We start from the raw sequence: 25684 nt of genomic DNA, 5'->3' as shown, positions 1-25684 counted from the left end.
CAGGCAGAATGGGTCCCCTTATTTGAAGATCAATGATTATGGATGATTGATGGACTAGTTTCTCCATCAGAAAACACCGGCCTGTTGTTATTACTATAACAGATGTAATGTGATCCACATATAATTAATTGAATTTACAGAATGCCAGAAGTACATTAACTACTCAAAGCATCCCTTAATTTTCTCCCCCAATTTTCATAATGAGATAATGAACAAACCACCCCCTAACATATCAAGAATTCTACAGCCAAAAGAAAAATGAACAAATTCAGGCAACTGACTCAACTTGTTCACTGATAAAAGACATATTCTTTCTCTACCCCTGTCTCCGTCCCTCTTCTCTCCTTCCCTGCCTTCCTCTCTTAGTCCTTTCCTTCCCTTTCTTTATAATTTGGCAGTTCAGAATCCTGCCTTTAAAGAATATGCATATGGAACTACAAATGTAAAATAAGTAAAAACAGAAATGCTCTATATGAAGAGGAAATGAGAGGTATGCACACTAAGCTGTCCCCTTAAGTAATTTCACTAACCCTCAGAGCACTCGGCAGAGGACATTTTGAAAATTACTGGTGTGCGCCATCTTCAAGCTAGGTGAGCATCTCCTGAGCGCCCTCCTCAGAGCTTCTGGTCCTGCAAGACGCTGCATAAGCAAAGGGTTCTCTGACAGGTGAATCTGGGAGAAGCTACACGCTAGAGTCCTCTTGGACATGTAAACTCAATACCGTACTCTGAAAGGCTCTGAGAAATAAAAGAACAATGTTTTCTTTTCTTTTCCCAGTATTTTTGAAAAAGTGTTTTTTTTTAAACTGCCTCACATTTGTACATGATACTTACTACTGTTCATAAGAACATAGTGTGAAAAATGCTGCTCAGTGTCACACAAATGGTCTTTGAGTATAACATACACTGATAAAATATAAAACCACAAGAGAAAGTAAGAAGTCTATAGTGGGAACACAGAATTTACCTTGACCCATTGTATTTAATGTATCACCCCATTAATCAGATGGTCTTGTCAGGGAGGCAGTGCATAACCAAGTTCCTTATCTGTGGAAGGTGATCATTACAAGGCAGTACACGTAATATGTGACACGTTGTATAGAAATCAAATGGGGCATTAAAAGAAGTAACAGCAGTGAGTTGCAAAATGCATAAAACTTCCAAATATAATAATATCACGGACATTATGTTAGAAAAATGAGAAAAAATTGTCAAGTTTCTAGATTTACATAAAAATTTACATCAGGAACAACAAATAATTTACTTATAGTTACAACAGAAGAAGTAATTATGTTTTTGCTGAGTTATTGTATTTACTCTTGGGAATATGATGCTTCTTCATGGGAACTGGGCTTTGGTGACATCTATTATTGATCTTCCAAAATCACCTTTTTCCAGATAAAATCAGTTTCAGTCTCAAGAAATGCAGAGTTGGCACTTACGTATAATAAAAATAACACATTAGACCCCTACCAATCTATTGTGTTTCATTGACTGATTTAGCCCCACTCTGGGGCCGTGAAACATTTGCTAAGAAAAGTTATGATGTAAAATAGAAGGGGAGAATGCTACAGAAGAAGTATGTTAAGTGAATTTGGAAAACTATTTCCAGAAGGAATGAGATGTGACTTCCAAACACTGCAGGTCTCTAGGAACCCATAATTAGCTGTTTTAATTAGCCTTGTTTGGAATTATTTTATATAGTCCTGAATCCCATAAAACTGAATTTTTAAAGGCTATAAACCATAACCTTAACTGTCTCTCAGACTTGTATTCTCTCAGATTGTTGAGTCAATGAGGCTTATTTTTTTTAATTAGCATTAGTTCTATGTCCCTGAGGAAGAGACCTCCACCTATGGTCTATAGGATGAAAGCAGCCTTGAACCATGTATTGTTTAACCCACACTATTAAAACATTTTTGGAAAGTTTTGCCAACATATAGTTTCTAGCTTTATGTGAAAAATCCAAAGATGTACTTTCTCCATGGGAATAACCAGGTGGAGGTGAGTAGTATTTGGAACCTTTGGGTGGTCTGAACCTTTTGGGTACCATTTTTCATTAAGATATATTATTCTTATGTTTTCTTACTGGTAGAGTTAGTATAACATAAACTAATTATTATATCTAGATCCAATCAAATGTAGGGGAATTGAAAGGACAACTACAACAGCCAAATAGCTAAACAAATAAATAAATAAGAAAGCATATGGCACAGCCACTCTGGAAAACAGTGTGGAGGTCCCTTAAAAAGTTAAAAATTGAGGGGCGCCTGTGTGGCTCAGTCGTTAAGCATCTGCCTTCGGCTCAGGGCGTGATCCCGGAGTTCTGGGATCAAGCCCCATATCAGGCTCTTCTGCTGGGAGCCTGCTTCTTCCTCTCCCACTCCCCCTGCTTGTGTTCCGTCTCTCACTGGCTGTCTCTCTGTCAAATAAATAAATAAAATCTTTAAAAAAAAAAAGTTAAAAATTGATCTACCCTATGATCCAGCCATTGCACTACTGGGTATTTACCCCAAAGATACAGACGTAGTGAAGAGAAGGGCCATATGCACCCCAATGTTCATAACAGCATTGTCCACAATAGCTAAATCATGGAAGGAGCCGAGATGCCCTTCAACAAATGACTAGATTAAGAAGTTGTGGTCCATATATACAATGGAATATTACTCAGCTATCACAAAGAACGATTTCGCAACATTTGCTGCAACATGGACGGCACTGGAGGAGATAATGCTAAGTGAAATAAGTCAAGCAGAGAAAGACAATTATCATACGGTTTCACTCATTTATGGAATATAAGAAGTAGGAAGATCGGTAGGAAAAGAAAGGGATAAAGAAAGGGGGTAATCAGAAGGGAGAATGAAGCATGAGAGATTATGGACTCTGGGAAACAAACTGAGGGCTTCAGAGGGGAGGGGAATGGGGGAATGGGATAGGCTGGTGATGGGTAGTAAGGAGGGCATGTATTGCATGGTGCACTGGGTGTTATATGCAACTAATGAATCATGGAACTTTACATTAAAAACCAGGGATGTACTGTATGGTGACTAACATAATAAAAAATATTATTATTAAAAAATAAATAAATAAATAAAAATAAGAGTGATTTCCTAACCAGGAAAAAAAAAGAGAGCATATGATTATGTTTTTATTAAAATTATTTGTTGCTCATCTCTGTGATAGGATAGTTTCTGGCCCATTTGACTGGCACTGGTCATAATGCTTGCTTTGCAAAACAGAATGAGTGTGGAAATGACTGAACTTGTAAACAGACAGAATGGTTCTGGTAATTTTCTTTTCTTCCCCTCATGAGAATGGCTTATCCCAGACAGGGGCTGCTTTTTCTCAAAGTGAAAAAGTGACATCAAACATAGCTGCAGCCAATCCGCCCCTGAGAGCTTACGAAATAGCAAATAATCTTCATTACCACAAACCATTCAGGCTTTGGAGTCATTTGTTACTACAACAGAACAGAGTAAAAGCTGGCTGATACAAAGCAAACTTTGTACATAAATAGTGAAAATGCTCCCTATGTGTTTAATGTGCAAAATGTGCCTGTGGCTAAAGAATTTAAGAGGACATTAGAAAAAACACCATGGTGACAACTATAATCAGCAAATGGAAAATATGTGTAACAAAAAACTAAGTGAACTAAAAAAACCTCTGTATTTTCTATAATTAAAAAAATGCAAATAAAGTAAATGCTATTAAAAGATTTAACTTGTAAGGGGAAAAAAAATTATCCAAGCCTCAAAACTTGTCCATGCTCATTCATTTGCATCACTTGACCGGTCCCTGCAGGATGTGGAAAGGTGAGTACCGTGGCATTTCTATGATTCCTGTCATCTTACTGAAAACACTGCACATGGCTCATTTCACGATTTCTTAGAGTTAAGTCCTGGTATCATTTTAAAGTCCAACTTGCTTTATTTAATAGGAAAAAATAGTTTTTAAATAAGAGTGAGGGCCAAAAGAGAAAGTGATCAATTTTGAAATTCCCTCCCTACAAGATCAATCTGGGTTTTACACTAGACAGATATACCCTGTTGAGATGAAACACACACACACACACGCACACACACACACACACACACACACTAACAATGAATGGATCCAAACTACTCAGGGGTGAGATGCCAAGCAGTGCCCATGAGGACCAAAGTCTAAGCAATCTTTACCAATACCAGTAGCAGTGCTCAGTTCATGTGACCATCAACAAGCAGAGTTGATTGCGGGTGCCTACCAATAGTTCCACACCTGGGAAGGCGGGTGAAAGGCAGAGAATACTCAGTTTCACACGGCATACCAACAAACCATGTTCTCTAAGGCAGCTAAGGTTAATGAAGAAAAAACTCAGCTGAGATAGGAACTGCCCAGCTTATAAATAAACGAACATCAATGTTTTATATAAGCCAAGAATTCCATTTCCCTTTCAGAGTCTAAATTGTCCTTATTAATAAAATCCAACCTCTGAAGTAGTCAATGCTTACATTTTCTTCATCATAAATGGCATTCCTCCATTCCTTGAAATATTTCTTTAAAACATTTAAATTCTTATGACTTGGTGATAGTGTGTCCTCAAAGGGTAGCTCAAAGACCATCTGAATCAAAAATCCCCTGAGTCATTCATAAAGAGTGCAGATTCCCAGCAAAGACCCCACACTATTGAGTCGGAATCTCAGAGAGTGAGATCACGGAATGAACATTTTAAACAAGTTCTCCAAATAAAACTTCTCACACAGCCACCAGAGTTCACGAACAAGCCCTTAAGACAGGTGACTGTATCTTATGTCTCAGGTCCTCACGTGCTCATTTTCAAAAGCACAGATCTAATGAAGTATGGCAGAGACAGGCTAGCCATACTTCCAACCAGTTCTTACTTCTCTCTTGGCACAGACTGGACCACATATTCTTACCTCCTTTGCTGTCAGTGTGACCACGTGACTGGAGACCAGTCAACAGAATGTGCGCATAGGAGGGGCAACCGAGCCCCCCATCAGGCTCCCTCCGCACTTAATGCAGAGTCTGCTTCAGATTCTCTCTCTCCTTCCCCCCTCCCCCTCCCTGCAGCAAGCACTCAATAAACAAACAAATAAGTAAATAAATAAATAAAATCTCAAACAACAACGACAACAAAAGAATGTGCACATAGTTAACATATGACATTTAGGCCTATTCCTTAAAAACCACCCACGTGTCTTCTTTCACCCTTTTCTTTCTGCCAGCTTGAGGGAGACAGAGGCATTGACCATGGATTTCAGATGTTGTAATGAAGGGACATAAATGGATGGAGACAGAGAGCTTGATTTGGACCTTATCTAAACAAGAAACACAGTTTGGTTTGAGCTAATATATTTTCAGGTTTGTTGCCGTAGCTCTTGAAATCTTAATTAAAACACTCGGTCCATATAAGTGCATTTTCATGGCAAAGCAACCAATGTTTATCTCTCCCTCTACCAGTGCACGGACTACTTCTCAGGACTTGCCTGGTACTACTGTGGTGTTTGTTTTGTTTGTTTTTAATGACAAAAAGCACCAACTAATGATCATCCTCAATTTCTGCTTAGAATGTTAGGAAACAAAGCCTTTACCATGCGTGATTTTCACTAAATTAACAACCTTATTTTTACTTAGAGCAGAAACCATCCGTCAGAGCGCTGCAATTTTTAAATGAGTTCTTGTTGAAGTACTTATCACTGTAACGGTGGATTTAAACTTCCAGCTTACGCATGTAATTTTCTTGATGGGCTTAAGTCTCCTTCTGACTTCTGTCTGTGGGTGGATAGAATCAGAGCGAGGAAAACTCTCCAGTCTTTAGAGTGGGTGAAAATGATTTTCTCTTTGTACTGTGGAAGACCGCTTAGGGGATCGGAGAATGAAGTAGAAGGGAAAAGCTTGAAGCCTGCTGCTGGGATAAACTGTATGTGGAATGGGGCACCGGAGTGGCTCAGTTGGTTGAGCGTCTGACTTGATTTCAGCTCAGGTCATGATCTCAGGGTCTTGGGATCCAGAGCCTCATGTGAGTCCATGCTCTCTCTCCTTCTCCCTCTGCGACTTCCCTCACTCTCGCATTTGCATGCTAAGCAGTCCTTAGTCTTTGCTCTCTGTCCCTGGTCTCTCTTTCTCTCTCTTTAAGGTTTTTATTTATTTATTTAGCAAGAGAGAGAGAGCACAGAGTGAGAATGAGAGTGAGAAACAGACTCCCCGCTGAACAGAGAGCCCCATGCGGGGCCGATTCCAGGACCCCTAGATCATGACCTGTGCTGAAGGAAGAAGTTTAACCAACTGAGCCACCCAGGCGCTCCCCCTGGTCTCTTAATTCCTGGCAGGGCTATACCTCTGCTCCATGTACATCAGCCTTCTTGACTGCCTAGCCTACATTATAGAAATAAGTCGGCCTCAAACTCCAAAATTCAGAATTATTTCCTGCTGGGTCAAATACTTAATTTCCAGAAGAGAGCATCTGATTGGTCCAGCTTGTGTCAGGTGTCCTTCTCTGGGCCAATCAGCCAAGGCCAGCTGGAACATGCTCCATGTAGGTGCAGCCTGTGAAGGGAGGGAGGAGGGGGGAGTCCCTGGGGAGAGGCAGTCACTGATGCTTGTACAGGATAAGTATCTCAAAGGCGTCCCTGTTCCTCTAAGTGTCACTGTGTTGTTAAACAAAAAATAGTCAAGTCTTCCATCCCCAACCACAGATTAACCAATAAGGAGGGAGGAAACCCAAACATTTTTTAGAATTATGTTTTCCAAAGTGGGGTACAAATATTCCAGGCAAGAAAATCCTCTGGAGTAAAAGAAAAAAGTGAAATAAACCCTCTTTATAGACTTAGTTTTACTTAAATATTTTATTTTATTTTTAAAGATTTTATTTATTTATTTGACAGAGAGAGAAGGCAAGCACAAGCAGGGGGAGCTCCAGCAGAGAGAGAGGGAGAAGCATCTCTCCTCTGAGCAGGAAGCCCAGTGTGGGGCTCCATCCCAGGACCGTGGGATTATGACCTGAGCTGAAGACAGACACTTAACCGACTGAACCACCCAGACGCCCCTATTTAAATATTTTAAATTTTTATATTTTTCCATATAGTAAAAATTCTAGGACTATCGTATATTTTTTTGTCTAATAAATAATCAGACATTTCAAACAAGTCACGGGTATTACCTTGGTAAACCATCACGACCATCCTATAAGGATGTGTTCTATGATTATTATCTGTTTACAGATATGAAACAGATTCAGAGGTTAGACAATTTGTCCAAAGTTTGTAGTAATGTCAGAGTTAGAACTGGAACTCAAGCAACCTAGCTCTTAGATGCCTGGCTTGTATCCGCTATGCCTCCTACTAAGTATGTCTGGGAGAGAGAGATCTAGAGAGAGAGAGAAGGCAGGGTACGGTGGAGGTACTTATGAATATTTTAATTATATATTTGCATATATCAAGAGGTTCTGAAGAACACCATGCTAGAAGGCAGATAATATGTAAATCAAAAAACTGAAGCCTGTAATTTTTGTGAACATAGAAAAATTTTCCTTCAAAAAGCAACAGATCTAGGTCTGAAGCCCAAATCTATTGTGTGGCCTTCAACAAATCACCGAACTGCTCTGAGGTTCAGCTTGTCAATGCAGAATAAGAGAAACACAGCCTTCCTTGGTGTTAGGAACAATAAACCCTGTGTCTGATTGAATAATGATACTGTTACTGTTATTTCAGGGCTAACCAGTCATCAGCAAACCCACCTTTTCACTTCTTGTGGGACCATAAGCCCCCGAGGACAAGGGGATTCCTATTTATCTTTCTATTTCTTACACACTTTCAGGGCTTTTCACTTGGGGAGAGGTTTGGGGTGAGGTTCAGAAAATAGTGATCTGAATACATTCTAATCCAGTTTATCAACATGCTTTCAGTTTTTTCCCTACTTAAGACTAAGATTATTCAAGTTAAGGGCCATATTTATTATGGTAACACAGCATTATAATACATAAGACATCTCCTACACATCAACAGATATTTGATGGATGTGTGAGTAAATCAATGAATGGATAACATGGATGGGTGCGTAGATGGATAGATGGATGGAAAGGAATCAAAGCAAGGGCAATAGGCAGACTTGATGAATATTTCTAATTCACAGATCCCACATTCAAGTACTTCAGAGAAACAGGATTTTTCATCTCTACTTCCAACTATAAAATGGATGCTCAGCAATTAAGATTATTCACTACAACAGATATTTCCTTTAGAGATCAAAATATTTTGCTTTCTCCATATAATAGCAGCTGAGGTTTGTGTGTCAATTGACTCAGAACATACTTGTCTGAATGCTACTATGAATTTGTTAATATTTTGGACTCCTGTAAATGTCAACAGTCACATCAGAACTGAAATGGATTCAAAACGTAGTTTTAAAATTGTGATATATTATTCATTCCATCTACAGGTGGATTCTCTTTTTGCCATGATGTGTTAACCTGTCCTTGCCCACTCCCCTCTCCCCAGTTAGAAGCAATACCCATTCAGAGTGATACACTCTATGGCCCAAGACATTTATTCCTCAGGAACCTGCCATTCCTCTGCTCTATCTTGATGTCACAACCAGTGATGGCATAAATGCCTGCTAAGATACAACTTTTTCAGCTCTACGGAAGGGGAAACCACTGGGTTCTCAGAGAAACATTCCACACAGTGACCAGTGATGCAAATACGATGGAAACCAAAAAGCCCATGAACGTAGTATGTATTCTTTACTTCAAAGTGTTGTAAGAAACTGTTGTTTTAAGTTTGATGAAATTATAAGTATAAACAGTAGAGAAGGGCAGTTCAAGGAAAAACGAGTGTCTAAGACAAAATGGTGTTAAGTTCAGAGATTCTTTGCAGAAATTAGTGTTTTGAGTTAACCACATCAAAAAGCACATCAAGGTGTCTTGTCACCCTAATGAAGGGTCTAGCAACTGGACACGTCTTTCCAGAAAATTCCTACTTGGCACCTTTTCTTCAGACTTGTCCTGTCTAAGCTACCTGAGATGACTTTTGCTTTACATTACAGTCTTGAGGAAAGAGAAAGAAAGAAAGAAAGAAAGAAAGAAAGAAAGAAAGAAAGAAAGAAAGAAAGAAAGAAAGAAAGAAAGAAAAAAAAAACCAAAGATGTTGATACAGAGGTGTAAATCCCATGCCATCTGGTTATGTTGCTAACAGTTCTCACCTCTGTCACACCAGGATTTACAAAGCAATTTTTAGCATTAAGTCACTTCAGCCTTCACTACCTGCTGTTTGGCATCTCACATCGTCCTTTGAACATCCCCAAAGCCATGTTGTTGTAAGTGGATGGCAGTGTCCAGGGCTGTCATTTCAGGAAGAGCATGCATACGGCACAGACACGGGAAGCTGGATCAGAGACCAAACACAGCAAAAGCCTACAATCTATTTTTTACTCAGAATTAATTTCATCAGCCATCTTTGGACAAAAAATCAACTCTTTATTAACATGTGTGTATGCAATAACCTGATCAGCCTATGAATTACTGTCTAATTAATATTTATCATGAAGTGCCCATGAACTAGTCTTATAACCTTATTTATAATAGGGTAATTTCTCTGGTGCATTTGAATTTCTAATGATTTTATAGTGATACCAGCAACTGCATGGTAATGACACTGATTCCTAGCTTCTCACGCAGTTGGTAACTAGATTAATAATTAAGCTACAGATAATCCATGTCCAGTCTCTTACTTCTGACTTGTCAATTCCTAGTTATCCAACTAATTTCTGAGAGGATGCTAATTCCTCTTGCCTCGGAGAGATATTGAGTTGTTCAATAGAGAAGCCAACGGATAGGAAGTGGCAGAAAAAGTTACAGAATAAGTGGAAGGTAAGACCCTTCTCAAATTACAGTGACTTGTGTTACTTAGGAGCTGTAGGGATTCCTAAGAGAAGTTCCTAATTGTCACCCACCATGAAACCATTTTTCCTTCTTATTGGCATCAAATAAATGGTGACTGCTCTTAAGCAAAGCAGCCCCAGGTTGCTGCTACTTTCTTATAAATTATCTGCATAAGTGAATTACAGGAGTATAAATAATATATGCAGTTTCCATACTGCAGTACCCTCACTTAGGCTCTTAACATGTAGAATTCCCTAGTCTATTTTGGGAGAGTATTTCAGATTTTTATACTAAATGAACAATAGAAAGTAAGCAATTTATTTACAAGAAAGAGATTTTAACACAATTTTACTATGAGCCAATAATAGAAGAAATAAAAGCCAGGAAATTAAAAAAAAAAAAAAGGTAAAAAGAGCTATTGTGACCTTCAATAAATAGCTGTGAATTAGCTATTTATTGTGGTATCTTACAGATCACGTTGCTGGCTACAGGAAAAACACAACCAAAGGCCAAACAGAACACCTTTGGTGTGTGTCCCAACTCCACGACTTCCACATCACCAAATGAGGAATGTCTTTCTAGCACAGGACCCTTTCGAGACTCCTGAAGTGCCCCCCCCCCCTGCAAGAAGAAGGCAGAAAGCAGTGTGGCAAAGATAAAGCTGCTTAGGGGCACACTGCATCTCTTGATGATTAAAAAATGCATGGCACACTGTAACTGATGTGTCTTTGTGCCTTGATATTTTCTTTTTATTGTGATTAAAAGAGTAAAAGCATCATCTCACTCAGAGATCTGAGACGTTCTCAGAGGGGTTTTGCAGAAACTAATACACCCAACTGATGGCTCCCATCAACACCTAAGGTACTTCCTGTCATATAATTTAATTTCAGAATCTGAAGAGTCTGTTTTTGGTGAGGTTCTCTATGAATTCGTAGATCTAAATTAGCATCAAGTTCAAGGTTACATTTGCCTTTCACATCATACCTGGGAGGTTAGAAGTCATGTGAGAAAACCATGATTGTTTCTATGCTTGGGACTCTGGCCCCTTCGTTTCAAGGGCAACACTGAAAAGGCAATCCCCTTACCTCTAGGACTTAGAAAAAAAGAAAGACAGGAGTCTTAGGAGACATTAAGGAGACTAAGAAGACCACAAAACAAGGGAATAAATCTGAGTGAAGGGCATCTTGAGAAAGACGCTTTAGGCATGAATGGAAGAAAAAAAAAGTGATGTCCTCAGTGGGGAGGTAATATTTTGGTTCTGAAGTTACAAACATGTTCTAGTGTTTAGGCCAGGAAACTGACTAGGGAAAAAGGAAGGAGTGAGGGCAGAAGCAGGTAATGGGGAAATCATTAGGGACTGCAGCTAGGATGTTGCTATTCAGGGTGTGGCCGATGGGCCAGCAGGATCAGCTTCAGGGGAGAGATTATTGGAAATGCAGAATCTCGGGCTCCCACCCAGAACCACTGACTCAGAATCTGCATTTCAGCAGGTCCCCAGTTGATTCATTTCCCATCAAAGTCTCTGAAGCACTGGACTAGCACATACCTGAGTTGGACATTTGGTTGAACTCTGGGGAGATTTCTGCTCATGGGGACTTTGGGCATTGCTGATTTCTTGTGTTTCCATACACAATGGCCTTGAATATTAAAACAAAACCACTAACTCTGTTGCATCTGATGTGAAATGTCAGAAGCCCTTGGCTTAGGATAGTGACATTTTCACTAAGGACTCTGTGCCTTTGTACCACGGTCATTAAGAGAATGGCACCTGGGGGCTGGTTTGGGGTGTCTGTAATACAAGGAGCAGTGGCCCAGGACTCGGGCATTGAGGGTCTAATTCTACTACTTCAGAGTTCTATGATTTTACGAAGACTACTTTCTTTCTGAGCCACACTTTGTGAATTCCCAAATTGTAGCGCTAAGTAACGGCTGGGTGACTCGGTGCTGAAGCTTACTTTCTGGCCTCCTGCCCCATCTGTCACTTATAAGCAAGAATGTGGGCTCCAGGCATTCAGGTACTGGCTGGGTGGGAGCTGAGCCTCTTGGCATCTCCAGAACGGAAGCTTCCCGACCCTTAGATTGTCACTCAACCAATTCCTCTCCATACTTTTAACCAAAAGAATCTTCTAGCAGATGATTTCCATGAGGAGCCAGCACACTGTTTAGCATCTAAGTAGGACTCCATAAATAGAAGCTACTAGGACTGTTATTTTTACTATTATGATGATTATTTTACTATTCTGTGCCTCCTCCATTAGGGTATTACTCTGGTAAGGAATATGGTGGTTGAATAAAATATGATGGTGTCTTCAGTAATTAGAAAATAATAACATAATTAAACATTTCCAGCCACAGAGAAAGGACCACGAAAAAATGGGAAGAAGTGAATGAAGGTGATGGTGAAGACAGAGAAAGGGAAGTGCATGTCTCATGGGGTCACAGGTGGGTGATGAGTGCCACACATCACATGTCTGATAAATCCTGGCATCACAGCTTCAGCTGTTTCGTGACCTGCCTCACCCCCTTCATTGAATGACAACTCCCTAAGTCAATAAGGGCCGGGAACCAGGCCTGATGCTGGCTGCTATGGTTGAAGTTCCCTCTCATCTGTCAGTGCCTGCACCTGTCTGGTTGGCACCCAGGGCATACTGGTTGTTAGATGCCGAGACCTCTAGAAACAAAGTTTCTAGTGATTTCTCAAAAAGCCTTTATAACTGACCAACTCTACTTTTTTTTTTTTTTTAAGAAAAGGACACACATTGTTTATTAAGATCCATAAATGATAAAATTGATAAATTTTTCAAATGTTTTAGGTTGGTTGCACAAGAAAATAATAATGATAATGATATGATGCCAGAATAATGTATAACTGACCAACTCTAAAAAAAGGATTACTTCATTTATTTCATGAATGCATGCATTTGTTCAACCAATATTCACTGACTACTTGTTATATCAACCAGCCTTGTGCTGCTTATTAAATGCTTATTAAATTATTTTCATATGTGCTGAAGTACAGTTTCCCTTGGGCACTTGGGTGCAGAGCCAACAGTGACTTGGGCTCTGTCTTCTAGGAGTTCACAAGCTAATGTGTCAGAGCAGTGGATGTAAATTGTAAATATCTTAGCATTAGGTAAACTTGGATCAATGGGAATCCAGTTTTTAGCATCTAAATCTGACACCCCAGCCCTGATCATTTTCCTGCACCATCTAACACTGAGGAAGGTATGCTTTTGTTCAGTTCTTTACAATTGCATGCATGGTCCTGCTTCTTCAGTGCTAATATGTCATATCTGGGTTTGTTTCTTTCCTTCCTCATCTATAATCCTACTTCACTTCTACATGCTCTAAAAAATGAGAAGAGAAATATAGGAAGTCACCAACAGTTCTCCAATTGATGATATTAGAAAAGATTCATCTTTTGGAATATGTTTCATCCAATGGCTTAGTCAACAGAGAGGTCCCTCCTTTGTTATCAGAAAATAATATATCTAATCATAAAAACACTTAAAGATCACTCAGTCAAGATCTTAAATTAGGCCAACATTTCCAAAACTCATCACAGACAAGACCTTTTAGCTGCTATTTTGTGTTTATTTTTAAAATAAATTTATTTTTATAGTTCCTTACTACATGTAGTTCTAGCCATTGATTCTAATACATTTCCTCCTTTTTTCTCATAACGAAATCCTCTTTTCTTTTAGAAAATATGTCTTTCTCATCCCAGTGCTTGTCAAAGCTGACCCTGACCTCCTGATGTAGAAATCATCTCCTAAATAAGGTTGATTCAGCTAAAATCAAGGACCATTGAACAACAGGTTGTCTGGTTCATTAGGATCTCTAGCATTAAGGTCCCACAGGAATTTGGAGTTACTGGAGGCCACCTTTGACACCTCAAGGAGTCTACGTTATATGGAATCAACATTGAGGAAAGCAGAGTCAAGAGACATAAGGAAAGGACAACTGTTCGTGAAATTGGTTGAACTCCTGCCTCCAGCAGAATGGGAGATTGGGTTCTTAGGGATCAGACAACGAGATAGAGTTTGGGATAAAATATTTTTATCAACGATCAAAACTTACAAAGGAAAGAAGCAGGAGCAGGACTGGGAAGAGAAAGAAGCCCAGCTGTGATACAATCCAACAATGCCCTGGACGTGCTGGCAGGAAGCTCTGGGAGGGCTGTCCATCAGAACTGTCCAGTGTTGAGCAGAAAGGGCTGACCTTTTATTCTTTTTTTTTTTTTTAAGATTTTATTTATTTGACAGAGAGAGACAGCCAGCGAGAGAGGGAACACAAGCAGGGGGAGTGGGAGAGGAAGAACCAGGCTCCTAGCGGAGGAGCCTGATGTGGGGCTTGATCCCATAACGCTGGGATCACGCCCTGAGCCGAAGGCAGACGCTTAAGGACTGCACCACCCAGGTGCCCCTGACCTTTTATTCTTGCCTTGATGAGTCACCAGATGTGGGGTGCTGCAGACAGGGTGAGACTATGGGCAACTGGCTCTTTACAGTTGAGGAGACTGGGAGATTGCTGAGACCTAGAGGCTATCCACTGACCCCACTACCTTCAGTGAGGCAACAAGTCTTTCTGGGTGGTGCATCTCTCTAACAACCATACAGCTCAACTAGGAGCCAACTAATCATCCCAGTGATGTGGTCCAGGAAACTCCCTATTTTCCTCAAGCCAGTTTGAGCTCAGGTACTTTTATTTGCATTCAAGAGACTCTGTTTCCCTTCCAAGTTAAAATTCCTTTGGAACTTCAAGATTCCAGAAAATATATACTACTGAAATAGATTGGGGAGCCCAGTGTAAACCCATACCCCCAACATCATGGCAGTCATGTCTGCTAATCAAGCCCCACACCTGCAGTCTCCAGCTGGCTCATACACTTCAAGTGATCAGATAGTGAAGATGGGATATGTTTGTTTTATTGTACTGAGGGTTTTGTGATTAAAACTGACAGGTCACCGGGGGAAAAGGACTTGTATGTCACAAAACAAATAAAGTCCATCATATTTTCATTTGAATAAACTTCCCTATGATGGGAAGACTTCTCATTTTTGCCTCTGGTCAGAAAGATCCTCTCTAACCTGTTTATCTCTCAGTAATTCCCATCCTCTCAAGAACAGAATTGTTTGTTTCTCCAAGAACAGTGATTTATACATTAATAATGCCCTCTTTGTTTCCGCAAGTGACCAAGTTTGCAGGAGTAAGCATGAGAGCAAAATCAAACCAACAGTCCAGGCTCTTACTGGGGAGCAAAGCTTATTAAATTATTTTCATATGTGCTGAAGTTCATTTTCACTCGGGTAGCTATTTTGTTAAGCTTCTGAACTTTTAGCAGTATTTCAGTTTATACCAATGTAGCATAAAATTTGCAATTCCAACACCCCAATGAAAATGTGAATATAATATACATATCATTTTCATATGTATATCATACATAAAGAGATCCAATAGCATATATTAATCATCATATTTAAGTGTGAATATGAGAGAGAACGAGAGAGAGAGAGAGAGAGACAGAGAGGGAGGGGGAGGGAAAGAGAGAAAGAAAGGGAGAGAGTCAGAGAGAATGATGTGGGGGTGGGGGGGAAGGAAACCACAAAGACTCCACAAAGGCTCTAACGTATGTCATAGTCTAAAACTAAATAACAAATGATATGGTACAAGAAGCAGTGTTCAGCACCATTAGGTAATTGAAACAAACTTGATCTCACTTGTCTTTACAACACTCCTTGTTGTAATAAATTATGTTTATAAACTTCCCTGGACGGACCATCTTTTGTAGTTTCTTATTTTCCAACTCAGCTGACAGAATCCAATACATGGGTTATCAATTTTCTTAGGGTAATTTAAGGAAGCAATAACAGTACATATGCTGTTGGTCTTGCCCTGAAACTTATTCAATAAATATAAAAAACACAAACAGACCACTTCTTACCTCCAGAGTGCGGCGGCGGGCCGCAAAGCAGGACGACTCCCTGGCCTTCACGCACAGACACCGTACTTCTCATTTTGGTTTTAAAATTTTCAAGATCTGATTTGAAAACAAAACAAAATGGAATTTCAGAAAGGACGATGCAAATTAAAATCTCCACACAGAGACAATCCATTCTTTTGAAGGATAATTTTTAAAACCCTTTCTCAGGAATTTCAAGAGAACATTTGCTTAGCGAAGGAAAATGAAGATTTTGATTTCTTTATTAAAGCTTCTTAGAAATTCAGCAATATGATAAGAATATATACCCGTTAATCCTGTGGTGCTGGAGCAGTGTCGAAAATGGCCTGGGCTATCCAAAAGGATGAAGCATATTGGAATGAAATAACCAGGCAATATGACTCAAAGAAGGAAATGAAATATCTTGAACCAAAATATACATAAACCAATATCCACATTTGCCACAGTGATTCATCAAATCACGAAGAAGGGTAGCTTTACCCTTTAATGAAAGCCAGCTATTCATGAATTTCTCTCCTAAAATATTTTATTGTAAGTAGCTTAAATAAATTTTATTCTACTTATAAATATTGTTGTTATTCACAAAAAGAATTGAAAACATTCAGATTCTGGTTACAAGTCCTATTTGTCCCACATCTTGAAGGATTCCACAGAGGGTATGTATCACTGAAAATTACCATCCAGGTAGAATTCAAAGGATCGCAGTAAATTAGATCCACCCATTCCTTTCTAGTTGTGGCTGTGAAAAAAATGAAAATCATTTTTATAATTGTCCAAAGACCTTTTTCCCCAAGTTTTTAATTAAGCAATTGAGGCAAATGCAATTTTGTTCAGCAGTGATTATTTTTTTAAATTGTTGAATTTCTTCCAGTCATAGTCCAGGACAACCCATTCTGATTCTTATTCTCCAGCATAAATTACAGAAGGCAGAAAATTCTGTTGGTTCATTTTGAACACAGCTTAAGCCTTTGGGGAAAAAGGAAGGAAAAAAAAAATCTGTTTCTTTGAACCCAAAACTTGTGAACTCCACAGCTAATATACTCAGTGGTGTCACTTTCTGTACGAGAACAATTGCACTGTCAATTTGTGAAAGAATACACTCATTTCACAGAGCTTAAGGATTCATATAAATTACCTATGTGGTGAGGCAGTGTGTCTACTTCAGAACACAACTTGGAGAAGTTCAACTCTGCCTGGAAAAATGTAAAAAGCCAAATAATGATCTTCAAACTGATAAAACTACAGACTGTAGACAGCTATGAATATTCTAAGCACCTTAAGTCAGCCTATCAGAGGGAAATAAGAAGGTCTACTTGTTTCATTTTAATGTTACTGGAAACCAGCATTACATTACTAGGCTATAAGCATGGGAATAAAGCTATTCAGCAAAACTCACTAGGTGGGCCCATAAAAGAAGAAAAAAATTGTGTTTCTGGACTTATTTTAATAGGAAGTTCCCCCACAAAAACGATATGGTAACACAGTATTATATTATCTTTAAATGTGTGACTAAAATGTAACATAATCAAAACATGAACGTTCCTGAGTGTGTATGCGCTGGAACTGCAAAACCAAACCATCCAAATATTTCCTGAGATCTAAATGGGGGAGTACATCATATCAGACCATAGCCTATATACGGAAAAATAAGATCAAATGATGATTTTTGGCAACGAAGTATGTGTCATCAATGCTGATTTCTTACTCAATTCTTACTTTATTCTGTTACATAAATTCACACCATGGAAGTGATTCATCACTGATTTTAGCTCAAACATGCAAAAAAAGGAAAAAACCGTCCTATGGAAACTAATAATGTCTCTTCTCCCCTAGAGGTAAAAATCCCTTTAGTTTAAAGCACTAATGGGCCTGAAACCGACCTGCCCATTGCTCTGGACGCTTGCATTGATAGTCTCTAATGCTATACATGGGTATATAACATTGTTCTTTGGATACCTGTAGCCAGTCTGTGCAGCACAGGCATGAGGGAAAGCAGAGAACAATACCTGCCCTGGCTTCAACATGTTTTCCAGGGCTTTGCGCCTAGCCAACCACTGTGACCACAATGAATTTTTGTTTCCTTTAAAACCCAATCCCCTGAATTCTTAGTTCATGTTACTCCAAGTGCTGTCTAGGACCACCTGCATCATTATTACCTAGGATTCCTATTACAAATGCGGATATCTGGGAAATCGTGTAAAACTAGTAAGTTAGAACGGGATCTGCATTTTTAACAAGCTCACTAGCTAAAGTCTGTGCACGCAAAATAGAACTTTGTGGCTTCCTACTGAGATGTATGAAGTTCAACCCAGATTAATTATCTTAAAACATATCTCAAACTTTCTGGAACATATGAAAATGTCCATGAGGTAAAGAATCTCTGAAACATCCATTTAGCAGCAGGCTGAAAAGTGAAGCAGTCACTTATTGAACAAGTATCCACTGAAGACTTCAGCCCGCTGCATGCGTGTTCTGAAATGTAAATCACTGGAGCCTCCTTTCAAGGAGAGCCCTGTCTGATTAGAGACGGACTTGACACCAAGAGCGAGAACCTTGCTCCTTCGGTGGTAAGGACACAGTCAAATCGAGGATGGTGTGTGGGGGGTGGAGAGGGAGGTTCTGTTCAGACAGAGGGATCAACAAAGGAAAAGCTGATGTGTAAGAACGTCTGCTTCAAAATGTAGCCAGATTTCCTCCCGTTTGGGGAACACTAAAGACTACAGAGATAAAGGTAGCCTAAATGTCTAAAACGTTTTAGGTTCCTGAGATAACCTACTAGAAAGTTACATGTGTAGCTCGAACTCAAGTGAAGGCTGCACAGAATCCATGCTTGGCAAGAACTGTATTAGAACAAACGCTCCTTAAGAGTCAAAATAAATAAAAACGAAATCCAGGACTTATCAGATAGAAACTTCTCAGAAATTTATTTCTGTCTCCTTTTCAATTCTTGCAAACTCTGAAATTATTCTGGAACTTCTAATTAACTGGACTTTAAACACAAAGCAACATGGTAACAAAGCATCCACAAAGAAGTACAGTTAACATCATATTTGATGGTACAGGACTGAAGGATTTCCCCCTAACATCAGGAATATGACAGGGATGTCCATTCTTACCTAACACTTCGTATGGTACTAAGCACTGCAATAATGAAGGAACAGGAAATAAAAAGGGTACAGTTTGGAGAGGAAGAAACAAACTACCTCTATTTGCAGATGACATGTCTAAATAGAAAATGAGAAGGAATCTATCCAAAACAAAACAAAACACAACTTGTCAGTATAAATAAGTGAGTTAAATAAGATAGAGGCTACGATTTCTAGATGCTAACACTGAACATGCAGAAACCAAAATTAAAAATACGAAACTGCTTACAATCGTTCCAAAACAATTGAAATACTTAGGTATACAGATAATAAAACATGCAAAGGGTGTATATGCCAAGAGTGACAAAATACTGATAGAAAACCATCAAATATGAGCAAATGGAGAGCTGTACTGTGTTCATCAGCATAGTATGAGCTCTCTGCAAATTGATATGTAGGTTTAATGCAATTACTATCAAAATTCCAGCACATTTTAAAAGATTTGTTCTGCTTTTATTTTTTGAAGGTACAGGCAAGCTTTTTCTAAATTTCATATGTGAAAGCACAGGCCTCTAGAAAAGTTAAGACTATCTTCACTAAGAAGACTAACATGGAAATAATCACTCTACCTAATATGAAAGCTTATTTTATAGCTACAATGATTAAGACAGTGTGGCACTGGTAAAGGGATAGATACATAGATCCATGGAACAAAATAGCCTAGAAATAGACTCATGTAAATATGCTCAATTGATTTTAAAAATTTTTTAATTAAATTTTTATTTAAATTCAATTAACATATAGTGTAGTATTAGTCAGAGGCAGAGGTTAGTGATTCATCAGTTGCATATAACACCCAGAGCTCATTACATCAAGTGCCCTCCCTAATGCCCATCACCCAGTTATCCCATCCTCCCACCCACCTTCCCTCCAGCAAAGAAAAGAAAAAAATGAACTAAACCTCACTCATGTATAAAAATTAACTCACTGAATCAGAAACTTAAATATAAAAAAAAGAAAACCATGAAACTTTCAGAGAAATAGAAAGGAGAACATCTTTGGGATCTAGGGCTAGGCACAGAGTTTTTGATAACAAAAGACTTGACAACAAGTACCTTAATCATTAAGAGAAGACTAATAAACTGGACTTGATCAAAATTAAAAACTTTTGCCTTATGAAAGCCCATGTGAAGAAAATGAAAAGACCAGCTGCAGACTGGGAAAAAAATGTTTGCAAACCACTTACCCAGTAAATGAATAGTATTTAGGATATGTAAGTCCTCTCAAAACTCAATAATAAGAAACAAAACTATTCGGTTAGAAAATGGGCAAGCAACCTGAACAGACACTTTCCTGAAGAGGATATACAGATGGCGAATAAGAACGTGAAAAGATGTTCAGCATCGTTAGCCATCAGGGAAATATAAAGTAAATCCCTAATGAGATAGCACAGCATGCATATCCAAACGGCTGAAAATAATAGACGGTGACAACACTAGACCTTGCAAGGATGTGGAGAAACTGGATCACTCCTACCTTGTTGGTAGGAATGCAAAATGCTACAGCCCCTCTGGAAAACAGTTTGGCAGTTTCTTACGAAACTAAACACACAACGACCATATCACCCATTTATCCCAGGAAAATGAAAACATACCTTCAAACAAAAATCTGTACATGCGAGTTCATGCAGCTTTATTTGCAATAACCCTGAAATGGAAATAACCCAGATGTCCTGCAATGGTGGTTAAGCTAACAGTGGTACACAGGTATCACGAACTACTACGCAGCAATAAAAAGCAATGAACTACTATACACCTTACAACTTGGATGGATCTTCAGAGAATTATGCTGAATGGAAAAATAAATCCTCAACAGTTACATGCTGTATGATTCCCTTTATATAATATTTTAAAAATTAAAAATAATTAGAACTAGAGAACAGGTTGCCAGTGTTTAGAGAGGTGTGAGCAGGGATGTGGGTGTGGTTATAAAAGGGGGTACTCTTAGGGATACTGATGGTAGTGATGGATACACAAACTACATATATGATAAAATTCTATAGCACACACACTCACACACACACACACACACACACACTCACTCACACACACACAAATACATGTAAAATTGGGGAAATCTGAGTGAAAACAAAGAAAAACTCCGCTCTCCATATTTCCTTTTATTTTGTTTACTCTTCCTCCACACCACCCACAGTCTGGAATGCTGTACTAAGATATCCCAAAGTTGTAAGCACAAGATGGGGCCAGCATCTCTAAGGCTGTCATCAAAGAGAGGTGTGCAGAGCCAGGAGAGAAATACACTCCTCATTCGGACTCTTCCCCTATGAAAATCACATGGAGCATTCCTGGCATATAAAATAGCCTGCCTTGATGCCTGTTGATTTTCTGGATTGAGCAGGTTTTCCATGGGCTTCTGAAGGACTTTACTTTTAGGTTCATCTCCCCAAGCTGTGGGGAGGAAGCCAAGACCATAAGAAACCAGTGATGCATACACAGAAAAGACTGGGGTGACTCTGATTTCCTGACACTCAGGTGCTCAATTTGGAATCTGATTCCACTTGCTACGTATTGCTGGTGCTGGTTTCTCCATGTAGATTAATTCAGGTAATCACCTAGCAAGCAGAATATGGGAAATGTTACCGCGTATAACTGCAGGGCTATGGTGAAAGTTTCCCTTTGCAGGACTTAAAACCAGCCAAGGAATGGCTATCATTTCCCACCAACGTCAGCTTGGGGAATGCTGTTCAGCCAAATTAAATGAGTGTCTTTATGCATGATAAGTCAGAGACCTTAATATAAAATAGGCAGTGATGAGGTCTCATAATGTCAGATGAGTATTAGAGTATCCTAAACATATCTGACCAAAGAATTCTGTGTAGAACATTTTATGGGAAATGCTGGCAAAAGCCATATGTTGAATTAGGTACACATATGTGCAAGTGGGTATGTCATAAATACAAAAAAGGATGACAAAAGATTGCAAAATAAAACAAATCATTTTTCCCTAAGAGGATTAAAATGAACGATAAAAGTGGTAATGTGTCGGGAATTTTCACCAGCTGACTGAATGGTCTTAAAGCTTAAAAATTTAGAGCTCTGCCTACAAATACCTTGTGATCATTTGCAATGAGAGCATGAGGAACTATTAAAATCATTATCACTGAAAATTGCATGTGAACTTTACTACTTACGTAACACAATTCTACTTGATGCTATGAGGTGAAGTGTTGCCTTTTCAATTAAAATGCAAAATATTAACCGGTAGTGATAGATAAATAAATAGTTAAAGGAACACAGATATAGGCAATGTAATAATCTTCCGTGCATCACGCTTTAAATGTCTTTAATGCTTAATGCTGAAATGCTTAGTGGCTTGTAGTTACCAAATTCAATCATCACCTGAACAGTGTAAATGACAGGACTGTCTTTTGAAAGAATCAGATAGATTTAGTAAAAGAAAGCTGTGCACTCCTATACAAAAGCTAAGAGGGGCACCTGGGGGGCTCCGTCGTTAAGCATCTGCCTTCAGCTCACGTCATGATCCCAGAGTCCTGGGATCAAGCCCCATGTCAGGCTTCCTGCCCTGCGGGAGCCTGCTTCTCCCTCTCCCACTTCCCCTGCTTGTGTTCTCTCTCGCGCGCGCTGTCTCTCTAATAAATAAAATCTTAAAAAAAAAAAAAAAAAAAGCTAAGAAAAACTCAATGAACACATCCAGAAAGGCAATAAAAGTCAAAATTGCAGTTCAGTTAAGGTTTTCGTCCTCATCCTCACGGTACCAGGTGTTATAAATAAAGACGAATCCCAGGTAATGATTCAGCTTCTACAAGTGGTAGAATTTCAGTTAGTTGAAAAATCTCATTAAAACATGGGCCGCTATGAAAAGAAAAATACAAATAAAATGTGTTTCAGTGGATGACCATGAGTTTTCTTCCTTTTTTCCTGACATGCAGGAGCTTCCGGAAGAGCTCCCAAATCTGAATGTTAAGACCTAGTCAATTGACGGTCCATCATCTTTAGTAGCTTCAATCCAAAACATAACCATTATTTTCTGCTAAATACCCCAATCCCCAAATTCAAAGTGTCTCCTCTTACTTTGTTCCCTTTCTTATTTAATGTATCAGCCCAATTCTCAAAACATGTAATCAACTCTGAAGTCCCTAAGGGAAAATTCTACCGTGGCGACATGTGTGTCTTTGGAAAATAAAAATGTTCCCTTATGTAAAAACAATGGCTTGTTCAACAAAGTTCAGTAGTGTTTTGGTTTTGTTTCTACAAAAGCAGAGCCTCAGGTGATCCAGTGTGTGTGGGAGATGGTCTGGGGGGGGGGGGTAGGAGGGAGTGAGGACAGTAAGAAGCTGCTACTAGAGTCCAGGAGGGCTTGATTGTACAAAAACTTCCAAAAAAGCTTACAAATACAGTGCAGACTGTCATTCTGCAAAAGGGCAGGATTCTGGGGCATTTATACATAGGCTCCCAACCCCAACAGTGCAGTGTTTTCACTGAGGGCAATAATTCCTCCATACTCATCAGAGCTTCCCTGTGAACCTGCAAGGAACTGTCTACCCTCCTGCAAATAAATTAAGGTGGGCAAAGGGAATGTCACATCGGGTTCCAAAAATGTCTACTGCAAACAGATTTCTTATTTTAAGCCTGGCATTTTAAGAGGTTTTAAAACAGGTGTGTTTGGAAACTCTTAGTTTCCAAGCAGACTTAAATATTCAGAAATTTTTAAAAGATTTTATTTATTTGACAGAGAGAGCAGGAGCAGGGGGAGGGGCAGAGGGAGAAAGGCTGAGCAGGGATCCCAACACAGGGCTTTATCTGGGACCCCGGAATCTTGACCTGAGCTGAAGGCAGATGGTTAACTGACTGAGACACCCAGGCACCCCAAGTATTCAGTATTTTCTAAGCCTACTTAGCATATAGGGAAGCACCTAATAAGACCTTAACATCTTCAGGAACGGCTTCGTTTTGTTTTTTAAGTACAACTTAGAAATTCTGCCATAAAGGGTGAGTGCCAAGCACGTACACATATTCTATAAGACCCTTCCACACAGGTATCCCACAGTTCAGCTTCCCTCTGTCTCCCATCATGCCATTGCTCTGGCACCCCCAACAGTCAGCCCCACACACTGCAAGGGTAACAAACTCCTTGCATTTCCCTGAGTATGAAATGCTGGTCTACTCATGCAAACTATGTTCCCATTTCTTCATGTGCATAACATACTCTATTCATCTTCAAAACCAGCTTCAGCCACATAATCCTTTCTTGAAACTCCTGAAATTACCTCCAACCTCTTACCCCTGAACTTCCCATACTTTTGTATTTGTTCATCTTGTTTTCCAGTTTTGGGGGCTGCACCAAGACTAGAGCAATATCATTTTTACCTTTAATATCTCTAGATAATAGCATATTTTGTGGCATTATGTGGGTCATCGATAGAAGCTTAAATGAGTTAAACCGTCTTTTACTCATGCCAATTTTTTTTGGGTCTCCATGGTGAGTCTCCCCACCAGTCAAAGCCTCTGTGTCTGTGTCGCAGATTTCTGAACTTCCTATCACAGTGGCTTAGGAAAAGAACACAGGAGTAGGAACACCAGAAATTTCGCCTTTGCTCTATCACAATCAAGAGCCACAGGACTGAAGGAGTGTCACTTGATAGCTCTGTGCCTCTCAGCTTTCCATCTGAAAAGTGGGGACAACACCCGCCCTTTGAAGCTCACAGGGTTTTTAAGGAAAGGATCTCTGGCATCACAGATGTGCAAGTCCTGTGGAAAATGAAAACAAACTGGGAAGCCTGGGTGGCTCCGTTCGTTAAGCATCTGCCTTCAGTTCAAGTCATGATCCCAGGGTCCTGGGATGGAGCCCCGCACTGGGCTCCCTGCTCAGTGGAGAGCCTGCTTCTCCCTCTGCTGCTCCCCCTGCTTGTGTGCTCGCTTGCTTGTGTGTGCGCCCGCGTTCTCTCTCCGTCAAATACGTAAATAAAATCTTTTTAAAAATGCACAAAATTATAGAAATGCAATGTTGCATTATTCCTTCTGAGTGTTTGGTTCCACACTTGTCCTGACTTCAGTCACTCTCATCTGTCCTCTAGGCTTTCAAACATACACAGATTATCCTACCCGAAAAACAAAATGTATCTTCCAATGACCCTCATACTTGACTTTTGTAAACATCTCCCCACCCACCATCCTAACCATCTGTTTCCTCTGAGTTTTTAACTTGGGTGGAACTCAGGTCTTTGTCCTCTGGAATTAGACAAACCCAGGTACAAACCCCTTCTCTGAGACTCTCTGCTTGACCCGGGGTGCATTACTTCCCTTGTCGAGCCACACTCTCATCGTCTGTACGTTGATCATTCATGCCAATTTCTTAACGCTGTGTCTAATGTCAAAGTGCTCAATAAATGACAGCCATCATTTTTTTACATTTTTACATTTACATTCAGGAATCTCATTAAGTCTGAAGCTTCTACCCCTATGTCTATACTGGTGATGTGCCTATCAAAATTCTGATTCAAGATGAGCATTTCTGCTTGCCTCCAGACATTCTTTGGATTCTTTGCCACCTCGTATTTGACATTTCATTTTCCAATGCTCATGATGCTTCTTACAAAGCCAGTTCTTCCTCCAACTTCCATCTTCCCCTCATTGTTCTTTGTGACTTCCATGTCCAATCTGTTACTTCTTCCTACGTCTGCTCAATTCTTCCATGTCCAATCTGTTACTTCTTCCTACG

At 39.5% G+C, this 25684-nt stretch overlaps 1 protein-coding gene across 1 annotated transcript in view; it reads right to left on the bottom strand.

The window, feature by feature from the left end:
* Positions 1–25684, bottom strand: part of CNTN3 (contactin 3) — a 220621-nt gene that overhangs the window by 132907 nt on the left and 62030 nt on the right. Inside the window, exon 3 of the mRNA XM_008703149.2 lies at positions 15822–15917. Coding sequence (XP_008701371.2) covers positions 15822–15917 — 96 coding nt within the window. The remainder of the gene's footprint in view (positions 1–15821; positions 15918–25684) is intronic.

The sequence above is a fragment of the Ursus maritimus genome, unplaced genomic scaffold, assembly GCF_017311325.1.
Source record: "Ursus maritimus isolate PB19 unplaced genomic scaffold, ASM1731132v1 scaffold_14, whole genome shotgun sequence".
Classification (NCBI taxonomy): Eukaryota; Metazoa; Chordata; class Mammalia; order Carnivora; family Ursidae; genus Ursus; species Ursus maritimus.
This window is presented reverse-complemented; position numbering and strand designations above follow the sequence as displayed.